Below are 13,020 nucleotides of genomic sequence, written 5' to 3'. Positions count from 1 at the left end.
TAATACACTTGAGTCTGTGTTGAGCGGTTTAGGAGTTATGAGCCATTAAGTACTTTTGACCACTGTAGCGCCACCATCAAGTCGATTGGGGCAAGCCTTGGTGACGTTGTAGATGGAGAGGGTACTACCATCCGTCAAAGTCTCTACGACTTACGTTTTGGTCTGCCCAATCAGAGAGAAAGAGTGAGCGGGTGGAAAAAACTGATGGATTATGGCATTCAGAAGGAAGAAAGATGCCAAATTTACCATCTCTCACTCAGCAGCTGTACTTTTTTTTGTAATTTAATGCCTGGGTAATAAAACATTAAATAGTGTTATAAATGTACATTAATAAAAAATGTAAAAAACACAATTTTGTAATATTAATACTGCTCTGAAAAAGAGAAAATCATATACATTACGCTGGGACTTTTGGGAAATTTGATGTAAAACTGCAGGAAGATAACTGCTTAGTTTGTAATAGTTTTTAACTCGCTTCAAACTATATTCTGTAAACCTCTACACACAATAACTTTTGAAATTACGCTAATGTAAAAAACCCAAAGTGAATCTAGCATGCCGTGTTCTAAATGCATGTTATAAGCAACTCAAACTCACAGCAAAGGCAGCAATAGAGTTTGTGGACTGACATTTACTGTGAACCGAGCCGCTCTAAAACACTGTACGCTTATGTGCAACACGGTTTTGTGATTTCAAAAAGCAACAAGCGAAAATAAAATATAAATCTTCACTGAAACATGACCCCTGAAACATGGATTTAAGACATTTTAATGCAAATTAACTTATTTTTACATTAATAACACCCTGTAAAAATAAAAAAGGGATGAGTCAAAATGATTTCTTGTGGTAATCAACTTCATGCTACAACTGTTGACAGGCTTGACCCTTTAAATTTCTTTTACATTCCATCATACAGAGATGCACTAACCACATCAGTTCAGCTAAAAGCAAAAAGTAAGAATGTTTCTCAAAGGAAGGATCTGGGCACTGACAGTATGCAAGCTGGTGGTCAGTGTGTGTGTGAGCATCCAAGGATGCCCCTACGGGCTCCCACTTGTACTTGGCTCCAATTGCACGGTTTGCTTTTCAAATCAATCACAAACTACCACATGTTTCCCAGCAGACGTCCTGGCCAGGGCGGATAGAAAACATTTTCCTATACCTCACTGAAATCATTCAAACTAGCCTGACATGCTGCCCTAGTTTCATGCAAGTTTCCTTAAAAAGGCAATTTAATTTCATTTACTCACTTTCATGTCATTTCAAACCTTGTGCACTATTTTACAAATCTTCTGAATTTACTTCAGAACATACCGAATTCACACTACCATTCAGTTTTATTTACAGAAAATAATAATATTGATCAATAAAACTGACAGTAAAGACTTTTATGGTGCTATTGTGTCCATTTTAAAGCTTGGAAGCTTTAGTTCTCATTGTAATTGAATAGAAAAGTTCAGAACAGATGGTCCTTTTTTTCCACAGAAACAAAAATTTGCAACAACATGAGGGTGAATAAATGATGAAATTCTTTTAATTTTTAGCTGAACTATCCTCTTAAGCCTGACAAATCCTATTCACACGGTGAGCAACATCTCTGTCTGATTTTTGAGTACTCTTTACAGAAGTACCTTAAAATTAGTTCCTCTTGACTCTGTCATGAAATGACATGAACTGTATAGTCCTTGAATCGTGTACACCATAGGAGAGTTAAATGGCCTGTCATCTCTCATTGTCCTTTAGCCTTTGACTTAACTGACATCTCCAAACACATATTACTGAGAAGATTAATTAAAACCATCAATAAAGTGAAAGTAGCGCCTCCAGATACTGCTAATATAAATGAACAGTTAATTAGGGAGTTACAAAGCTGTTGTCCATGGGTGATTGGTGATGATTTACGTGCCAAACATGCTACCTGTGGTGTAAGAAGGCAGGGAATGCTCTGTGAGGTTAATCGAATGGCTTCCCACACGTCTGAGACTTTCACTGCCTACACAGTTGCTTAAATGCATTCAGAACAGTTCCCATGTAGAGAAGCAAAAGGAGAGGTGCAAGTCTGAAAGGTTGTTTGATACGTACAAACTCATTAAATGTTAACAGATCAGCCATTCAACGAACAATTAGTTATTTACTCATTCCAAAGCTGTATTATTGTGCACAAAAGAGAGATATTAAGCAGAATGTCCGTGCTTCTCTTTTCCATTCAACAAAACTGGATGGTAAATTATGTGTTCAAGATTCAAAAAGGGCAGAAAGCATTTACCTTTTCAATTTTGATTTAAAAAATAAATAAATAAATAAAACTTGCTATGTGTACTGTGCTAGACTAACTGAGACTTGTTACAGCAGTTATATACTGTTGCCCTCTTGTTGGTCTGGGCTAGATTTCCCAAAACCTTCTCAACGCTACGTCGTTCTTAAGTTATACCTTAAGCTGTACTTTATCGTTAATATGTGTTTCCCGTACTTAGTTAAGTACACCTTCTGCAAGTCATACGTTCGAAAGGTTGGTCTGGACCACTCTTAGCTATACCTTATCACTGTTGACAATCTATACGAATATAATTCTGAAGTTGTAATACACCCAGTGTTCAATTAGGCTAATTCAAGTGTTTTCATGCAAAGAATAAAATTGATATTACACTGATTGTTGCTAGATTTTTAATTATATTATCCAAGGGTACATCAGCTGGCAAACCATTAGGCATTAAAAGCTTAGGAGTCTATTTAGGGAATGATTGTGGTGGGGAGTTTACTCAAACTATGGCAGCGATACAGCAAATAGTTGTCCTAAATCAAAGATGGCGCTGTCCGCGGAGCCCTTTCAAAGGCCAGTAAAAGCATATAGGCTACTGCCAGTTAAGCACTATTCGGACGCTAATTGTTTCTCATGGGGTCGTACGGTATTTTCAAACATTTACAGGGGTTAGTCCGTGATTTTATTGCAATCCGTATTCCAAAATGTCAGTGTTTTTCTCCCACCACCTGCGTAAAAATCCCCGGTTTTCTGTCTTGTAGTGATTTAATTGCCGTCCGAATCCACATCTCTGAGTTTACAAGAAAAGATCACTTCAAAATTCACTGTTTAAATCCCTTTTGATCACTGCCGAGCAACGTACGTACGATGTACACTTTTATTACTGAAATGCTGGAAAGTATTTACAAGAACAATATTTTATCACAGCTCCACCTCAGCGAACAAAAAGGAGAAAGAGAAGAAAGCACGTAAACATTTGAAATGGGCCGTTATTGTGGCAGCAATATATGACACAATTTAAAAATATGTAGGCTAGGCTATTATTTTTTTATAATCCTATAATCCTAGTCCTAATAAATGCAATTTCAACTATTTCTGAAGTGATTCTTTTATTAAAAAAACACCACTTTCTCAAATAACGCAGTGAAGCATCCCCTGCATGAGTGAATAATTGATTCTCGAGCCATCGATATCAACCAAGTCTGCACCTCCCCCACGGACAGCACCTGGTAACGTCGCACGTAAGAAGGTATATCTTAAGCAATCTCCTAAGGTATGGTTTGGGGAACACACCTAGAAATTATATACCTTTAGTTAAGTTATACCTTAAAAGTCTTCGTAGCGCGCTAAGAGACAACGTTATCGGGAAATCCAGCCAAGATTGCTTCTATTGTTCTCCTGATTTGTAAGTTGCTTTGGATAAAAATTTTTTTTATCTGCTAAATGATTAAATGTAAAAAAAAAAAAGCCATCTTTGAGTGAGAAACATACTGATTGTATACCACCATTCAAAAGTTCAATAAGATTTTTTTACAGAATAAAATTGTTAGTAAAGACATTTATAATGTTACAAAAGATTTCAGTTTCAAATATTTGCGGTGGGCGCCGGAAAATTTCCCTTATTTCAAAATCCCAAACTTGACAGGTATGGTGTGTGTGTGTGTGCGCCCGCGCGCAAGTGAGTGAGTGAGTGAGCGAGCGAGCGAGAGAGAGAGAGAGAGTGAGAGAGTGTGTGCGCGAGTGAGTGAGTGAGTGTGTGCGTGCGTGCGTGCGTTAGTCTATGTGCGTGTATGTGAGTGAGTGCGTGTATACATGTGCGAGTGAATATGTGTGTGAGACGGCTTGAGATGACTGGTTGTAAAGCAATGTGTAGTCTGACAATGTTTCTTGTCCAGGACATGACAAGATTTTTAGGAGTCGAAATCGTGTAATCTGATACATTGACTATAGTAACAGACAAAAAAATTGCGTATTCTGAACCAGGCATAACTATAACTATGGTATACTGTGGTTATGAAAGTAGCCTACACATCTTTTTACAGCACTTCAAAACTATATCCTATTAAAATGTTTTTTTTTTTTTTTATGTGTCGACCAAAACATTTTTGTTCATCCTTTAAAGATTGTCTCTATTTATAAAACTGAAAGTTTCAAGAAGTAGGAAAACTCACACTTATTTTTTTTAAAAAGAAGACTAAATTACCATTGTAAACAGCCGCTGAGGGTGCTTATTGGCTATTTTCACTCCCTAATATCTATTTTGTCACTCATTTTGCTTTTGAAATAATATTAAGACATTATGAAGGATAATAATTAAATTTAACTTTATCTATACACCTCAAATTTATCTCAGTGCTTTGTCATCCCACAGTGCTACCAAATACTTTCTGTAGAACTTAGAGCCGCGGCCCTCAGATGTTAGTCTGGAGCCCTGTGATCTTAAAATAAAACTGCACCATAATTTCTGTACGCTTAATCTATTTATTATCAAAGCATTTGTCTGTAATAGTTATTTAGGGGGAAAATGTGAAGGTGTGCCCCTAAATTTTCTGCTTGCGCTCCTAAAATTTTAAGTCAGGGGCTACAGCGCTCCTAATAAAAAGTTAGTCTGGAGCCCTGATTTATCAAAGAAATCGGACAGTTTCCAAAAAAATATTACATAGCAAAACTATTTTTAACATTGATAATAATCAGAAATGTTTTTTGAGCACCTAATCAACAAAAAAAGACGAACATTTTCTTTTGCCACCACAGTAATAAATAACATTTTACAATACATTAAAATAGTTTGGAAAAGAAGAGCTTGGACATTGTGCCCAAAATATCATTTTAAGTTTCACGGTGGGAAGAATATAAAGTGGAAAGATATGAGTAAATTATAAATTATTCATCAGAGAATTAAACTCTGCTCTGCTTTTAAAATGTTTTTTTTTTTTTTTAAATCTGTAAAAGACAAAAAATAATAAGACATGTTGGGGACAAAACGACCACCATGACTGGTTCTGAAATTATAATGCTGCATAAAGGGATTCAATGCAAACAAGTTGAGAATGCTGTGGATTTCCCACCTAGCATACCATTACTTGTTATTTTCAACAAACGTCTTGTAGTCGCAGATTCCCACCATCAAAAGGCACAAAACAAGTGTATGTCTCAGATAACCTTGGGCTCGTTTTTTCCAATTAAAGTTGCCTTCACTCTAGTGGAAAGATGCTGCCTGTTGGCACAACGCAAGACGCAGAGCGCGTGCACACCTGCGCTCTATGCTACTTAGGATCTACAGAGAAAAATGATTAAAGTTAATTAGAAAAGTTTCACAGTATACCCTGAAGAGATGACAAAACAATGATGCAGTCACAATACAATGCTAACATAAAAAACAAATATCCAAAACCTCTGGTTATGCATTCCAGCACTTCCTGTGGGGGCGCGGAGAACGTTTTATGCTCCAAATTGGCTTGGGGTCTCCGATGAGCATCTGCTAACCTATGAAGGAGCAGATGGAGGCCAAAGCGAAAAGCTTTATCTGTAATGGCAGCATCCTGACAGCCACTCTGTCTCTCCACCTCCAGAGAGGACCGGCACTGCGGTGCGGACAAGAAGCTCACTTTGAAGCCCACATCAGACAGGCTTCTTACAGTATGACCCCTGCAAGATGATTATCTGTGCTACAAGGTCCAAATGGTCACATGGCAAAATTAATTAATTAAAATGGTCGAAAATAAAATAGCAGGGTCCTGCAAATAGTGCTTTCACCGCTTCTTCAAAGTAGAAATCCACCCCAACTGTTGGTGTGGAAACGAGAAGTGTTTGAAAAACAGAGGGCGATGTCAAAGAGCGCGCCTCTACTGTCAGATCTAAGAGCTTTAGTGCATAAGGTAAAGCAAGCAAAGTTGAGATTGGCTTAAAAAAAAAAAGAAATAAAAAAGAAAGAAGCTGAGCTGACTGTGGTCTACTCAAAACCAAAATGACAGAGTTGAGGAACGGGTTTTCTCGCCATTACTCTGCAGCAGTGTCAGGGCACTTCATTTCAATACGGAGCGTCAAGAAGACAAGCACAAAAGAGCCTTGCGAGGAAGGATGGATCAGGCTGTTTGCGAATGAGTGTTAGGGATTGAGTCGTACCTTCAAAACCTGAACCTGCCCTTCTGTGGTGATGTCTCTCAGAAGTTCACAGAAAGATCTGCAGAGAGCTTCAGCATAGTTCTGGAGAGAGAGAGAGAGAGAGAGAGAGAGAGGAGTGTAAAAACAGGGCACACTCATTTCTGTTATGAAGTACATCATGTACTGTATTCTTATTATATTGGATAAAATATTGACATGTAATTAAAAAAAATATGAAAATATTTAGTTTTATTTGATCATATTACCACAATTAAGTGAACACATGGTTGAACACATTTTAAATGATTTTGCTGCTTTAGTTTGAGAGACGGTTGCCCTTTTTTCCATCAACTTCTATTTATTTTTAAAAATATTTTATGATAAATATTTCAAATGTTTTAGCATTTTTACAATTACAAGTTCCCCAACAAAACATCTTAGAAACAGCCCACTTAATCCGTTGAGATAATTTAAATAACAACAGGCGGTTTATTAGACAAATAACATAATTTCTCCAGAAAGCAACACCATTTTTGATGGGAAAATGACAACGTAAACATCATTATGTATTAGCAATGGTTTTAATGAATTCTAAGTTGTTCTATGGTGTTAGTCTGGTTTTAATTTAAATAATGGTTTGTTAAAACATTTCATTCCGTTAGATGTTATAAAATGAAAGAAACAGGTGAAAAAAAAAATCAAAATGAACTAAATTAACATGTTACCATCCTCATATAAGCTAACTTTAGCTTTTTATTAACATCATGTTACACATCCTGTTCGTTTACTCATTGTCGTGTACATAACTTACTTAGAATTTATAAATTGCCTAAGTTTGAAAGTCGTTTAGTAATGTATTCTTATTTTTTTCGTTACAGAGCTTAAATGATCCTGCAAACAGGAATGATCCTGTAGAAGTCACTGATTATACACGATATTTAAAACTGAAACATCACACACACAAACAGTAGTCCGTTAAGATTTATTCCTTTTGAGAAAGTGCAAATAAGGTTATGTTCACACAGTCATTCCAATCTTCTTTGAATTTCCTCTTATTTGAAGTCGTTTTTACTCCTACCTGTAAGAAATCTGTAGCGGAGAGATAAATGTAGGCATTTATGATCTGAAAGCAAGTGCGCACATTCTCCGAGCTCAGTTCTGAAATAGAGAAACAAAGTAAGAATGAAACCAGGGTGAAGCAATATCACAAGAGTAAAATAACAGTTGGGAGAGAACATGAACACCAGCAGTGAGGGAGACAGAAGCGGTATGTGGAAAGACAGACATTTCATATAACAAAACAGCAGTCTGGAGCACAGACAACTTTAAAACACTGCTACTCTGACTCATCGATAACTCACACTCCTTTATAGAAGACAAGATAATAACTGCAGTGGCAAACATTACCTTGACTTATTACACGGCTCTGTGAAATACTTGATTCTGATTGGTCACTTCCCCAATTTGCAGACAGCTTTTTTACAGAAAGAAGAGTCAGTGTTGTTCCACTCAATGTTAATGGCTTAAAAAAGCTCATGAGTGGTTGAAAAATGTCTCCCAGTTCATCTGAGCTTAATGCGAGACCAAATATTCACTACTTGTGGGTTCAAATCTGGACTCAGACCAAAACATGCTCTCAAGCCACTTCTGGGTTGTCTTCGCAATTTGGACAAGAGCACTGTCTTGTTGAAAAATAACATCTGATCATTCCTCTTCAGATAACAACTTTTCATTTGTGGGAAGCAAGCCATTCTGCAATATTCTCTTGTTCTCCAAAGCATTAAATGACTTTTCACAGTGAAGTAGCTCACCGATACACAATGACACAGTCTCTTCCTCCATGCTTCACTTGTAATAGAGATACATTTATTTATATATTTCTCACCAGATTTTAAAAGACACCGCTCTGGATCATCACCATGCAACTCGTGTTTCATTGTGATTCATCACTCGACACAACTCTGCTGAACCACGCCGAATAAAACTTCCCATATTCTGCCAAAAACATTCTGTCTTTGACGTTTTTCTGAGAATTTCCTGACCAATAGTTTGTAGTTAAGAAATTTAAATGCTTTGTGTTTAGGCATTGTTTTTTTGTCCAGGAGTATGTATGTATATATTTGTGAGTGTGTGTATATATTAAAATAATAAAAAAAAGATTAACAGTTAATGCTTGTGCAAAATATTGTTAGATGCATTTATTGAACCGATCTACTGTACATTTGACAGTATTTTTTTTTAATAATGATCAAATAATAAATTTTGATTAGCCCTTGTTCAAATTTCTCTATATTTTCCCTTTGGAGTGCTAGTGAAGTGCATAAATTAAGGTTACAGTACACTGAGCTTTAAGTAGAGAGATAATCATACAGAAATTACAGTAATAATTATATCAATACACATTGGCACAACAATGAACAAGGAGGAAGCCACTCATCTACTGCTTATCTTGCTATTCATTGCTACAGTTGCTATGGAATCCAAAAATCACCTTGACACAGTTTTATTTCAATTAGATGAAGCAGATCTTATTGAGCTTGACTTGTGGCCTTTATCCTGTTAATATATTTTCAGTTGGTTACTATGAAAATCAGGACACTGCGAAGGCCAACTGTCCCGGCTTCCCTTTGCAGACGACCTTGCACAAAGCCAAGGTCGACCTCAGCTGAAAAAATGGTGCAAAATGTCTCAAAGGCTGAATAGGATTTGGGGTGAATTCCAAGGGCTTTAGGATGGGCTGACCCTTATATTGTTAACAGTAATGAGAGATGGCAGAATCACTGCTTCAATTGTGCCTGGAACCGCAGCATGTTTTGTACTTTTCTAAGGTCAAGAGGGTCTCCATTCTGCACAACCTCTCGGTGACACACACAGCACTACTGCCATCCTCATCTGATGATCTGAAGATAAAATTGCTTTTCTGAGCTGGTTAAGTTCAAACGCAACATCACAAGCCCCTTCATCTGCAGGATGGACAGAAAAACACACAAATCGCCAGTGAAAATCCAGTGGCTATTTTTAAGGAATCCATTCATTCACTTGTGTGGACAGACATATGCACACACACATGCATGTATGTACACACACACGGGGTATTACACCATGTCATTATTTATTGAACAAAAACTAGGCCAAAATGAAAAAGCCATGGGTGACAAACTAAGTACACTCTTACTGATTTCATTGGAATTAAGAGGGTAAGTAGAAGTCGGACAATGCTAATCAAATGCCTTTGATTAATTGATCATCAGCAAGTGTGATCACCTCTATAAAAGCAGAAGTTTTGGCAGTTTGCTGGTCTAGAGCATTCAGGTGTGTGTTAACACAATGCCAAGGAGGAAAGACAGGGGCAATGTTCTTAGAGAAGCCATTGTTGCGGTCCATCAATCTGGAAAGGGTTAAAATGCCATTTTTTAAACAATTTGAAGTCCATCGTTCTACAGTGAGAAAGATTATTCACAAGTAGAAAACATTCAAGACAGATGCCAATCTTCCCAGGAGTGGACATCCCAGCAAATTCACCCCAAGGTCAGACCGTGCACTGTTCAGAGAAGTCGCAAAACGCCCAAGAACTACATCTCAGACTCTACAGTACAGGCCTCAGTTAACATTTCACAGTTCAATTTGAAAAATACAGGACAAGTATGGCATGTTTGCAAGGGTTGCAAGGAGAAAGCCTCTTCTCTCTAAAAAGACCATGGCAGCATGCCTTGGTTTGCAAAGTTGCATCTGAACAAACCACAAGACTTCTGGAACAATGTTCTTTGGACAGATGAGACCAAAGTGGAGATGTTTGGCTATAATGCACAGCGCCACGTTTGGCGAAAACCAGCCCAAACACATCATACCAAGTGTCCATCACGCTGAAAGAGGGTTGATGATTTTTGGCTTGTTTTGCAGCCACAGGACCTGGGAACCTTGCAGTCATTGAATGACCATGAACACCTCTGTATACCAAAGTATTATAGAGTAAAATGTGAGGCCATCTGTCCGACAGCTAAAGCTTGGCCGATATTAGGTCATGCAAATGATCCCAAGCACACCAACAAATCTACAACAGATCAGCTGAATTGTTGCAATGTTGCAATGGCCCAGTCAAAGTCCAGACCTCAACCCTATTGAAATGATGTGGCAGGACCTTAAGAGAGCTGTGTATAAACAAAAGCCTGCAAACCTCAATGAACTGAAGCGGCGTTGTAAAGAAGAGGGGGACAAAATTCCTCCACAACGATGTGAGAGACTGATAAAGTCATACTGAAAACGTTTCTTTCAACTTATTGCTGATAGAAGTTGCTCTACAAGCAATTGAATCATAGGGTGTACTTAGTTTGTCACCCATGGCTTTCCCATTTTTGTTTTATTTAAAATAAAATAAATGACACGGTGTAATATGTCATTTTTTTATGTTCATCTGAGGTTGTATTTACCTCATTTTAAGAATTGCTAACAACCAGATAACTTTTATGTTCTGATATGTAAAACCATACAATTCTAACGGGTGTCCTTTCTTTTTCACATGACCGTATGTATATGTATATATATACATATATATGTGTGTATATATATGTGTGTACGTGTGTGTGTGTGTACCCTGACACAGTTTAGATAAAGCAGCTGGTTTCTCAGAAATGGGATTTGTTCAACTGTGTTGAGTGGTCCATTTCCTGTACAAGAGCACTTTACGCTCCCTCTTCATACCGCACTATCATGGGAACGCAGTCCGCAGACTGCTTGGATTTCAAATCATTTGAATAAAATTCAAATCGTTCCCATTTTACAATAAATAAATGAAATAGTTTCTGAAGCTCCCCCGCTTCCCCTCGCCGTGATTCGCAGACATCTAACGATGATGAGGTACGAAACAATTTAATTTATACCATCTCGTGCAGGTCATGAATATTGATGTCATCAGAAGAACGGCAGCTCTGCTCAGCCTCTAGAGCACCGTAACAAGTGTGTCATGAGCACTGTTATTACACAGATACACAATGAGCTGAACAACTGAAAATAAGATGGAGGGGGGAAAAAAGAACTTGAATCTGAATCAGGGAACATACTTACAATCCAGCTATTTCACAATTAGTCAGCAGTGATTTTTCAGACTACGGGTAAACAAATCTGATTTAATACATGAACCGGCACAATGAATATAAGTGGAGGTCTGATGCTGTGATTTCCGTCAAAGTGACGTCAATAGACCTTATTCAGAACAGCACCATGACAGGTATGAAAGCGAGGTTGTGAGGGATAGTTACCGTGTTTTCAATGGCATCCGCTGTAAAAAGCTATATAAAGCTCCTAGATCACTTATTATTTTCACCAGCTCATATTGACTGGAGTTTTTTTTTCCTACTGAAATTTCTCAGAAAGATATTTTTGCAGTGTTTCACCAGCAGAACAATCCAAAAACACATTAAATAACAGTACAACCCACTGAGAGATGTCCATCCCTCACAGCCATGCTTTCATTCTTGTTTAACATTAAAAAAAAAAGTATATAAAAAAAAAGTAAAAAAAAAAAAAAAAAAAAATTTGTGTGAAAGCAATTTCTATCATATTTCAAATTATATTGTGTTTAATAGCATTTTGTTAATGAAAATGACAGTTGTGGGACAATCAACGCTTATGATTTTATATATATATATATATATATATATATATATATATATAAATCATTTCCACTCAATAAATATTGAAATTTTTTCAATTTTTTTTTTTTCATGTAATAACTTAAGAATAAAAATCACCCAAAGGCATAAATGTGCTGTAAATTGAAAAAACAAAAAACACCCCCATATAAATCAAAACAGCACCATTATTGGCAAAAACAACAATAACATCTCTGCCCACTACCATTACCATAGTTTTTGTAAAGACTTGCTTTGGTTTTCTTTATGCTAAACTCTGAAGTGTTAAATTTATTCCTAATGCCATAGCAGGAGTATTTACACCACTAATTCATTTCTGCTGTCGCAAATTGAGAAGTTAATTACATTCCTGAAAACCTTATTAAGCTAAGTGTCAACATTTCAGAAGGCCACATGGAGTTCAGGTCTGGTTGCACAGATTAAATCAGCCAAACCAAACCCCATTCAGAGAATATTATACATTACAATTAATATCAGATATGCACTGTTAACGGTCTTGCCATTCATCATCTCTTTCAAAGCTTGTTTTTGAGAAAAAGCTGGCAATGTCTGACAGCAAAGTGTGACGTCAATTTAAGTGTGACAATGGCACTCATACTGTATAAATCAAAATGAAACCACTTACAAGCAAACACAATCGTAATGTCTGCATTCATTGCCATCATATTACATCACTTATTGTAAAGATGCCATGGAGGACCACCAAAGCTAAATCTGAGTATTATAGACATTTTTTTCTGGGAAAGAACAAAGTGCTAAGATTCTCTGAAATCTATTATTGATGCCACAGGGAACTGTAAAATGAACATTTGTGGAGTTTGAATTCAAATATAATAATTAGCTGGGAATTCTTGGCACTAATGCAGTCAGACAGAATTATAAGATAATCTTGCTCTGACTAAACCGGGCTCCCTCTGAGAATATAATGACCACTCCATTAAGGCATGATTAAACATGCTGCTATTCAAATCTATTTCAACTTTCTTTCTTTTTTTCAGTTTTATATAG

General features: G+C 36.9%; 1 protein-coding gene across 2 annotated transcripts in view; it reads right to left on the bottom strand.

The window, feature by feature from the left end:
- ipo11 (importin 11) overlaps positions 1 to 13,020 on the bottom strand; it is a 172,323-nt gene that overhangs the window by 48,989 nt on the left and 110,314 nt on the right. For both annotated transcript variants that reach the window (XM_084390373.1, XM_084390374.1), the window contains exons 23-24: positions 7,443 to 7,522; positions 6,386 to 6,466 (exon numbers count right to left, since the gene is read on the bottom strand). In XM_084390373.1, the coding sequence (XP_084246499.1) occupies positions 6,386 to 6,466; positions 7,443 to 7,522 (161 nt within the window). The remainder of the gene's footprint in view (positions 1 to 6,385; positions 6,467 to 7,442; positions 7,523 to 13,020) is intronic.

Source organism: Rutilus rutilus, assembly GCF_951802725.1.
Source record: "Rutilus rutilus genome assembly, chromosome: 19".
Lineage (NCBI taxonomy): Eukaryota > Metazoa > Chordata > Actinopteri > Cypriniformes > Leuciscidae > Rutilus > Rutilus rutilus.
The sequence above is the reverse complement of the archived record's forward strand: the minus strand, read 5'-3'. Positions and strand labels throughout refer to the sequence as shown.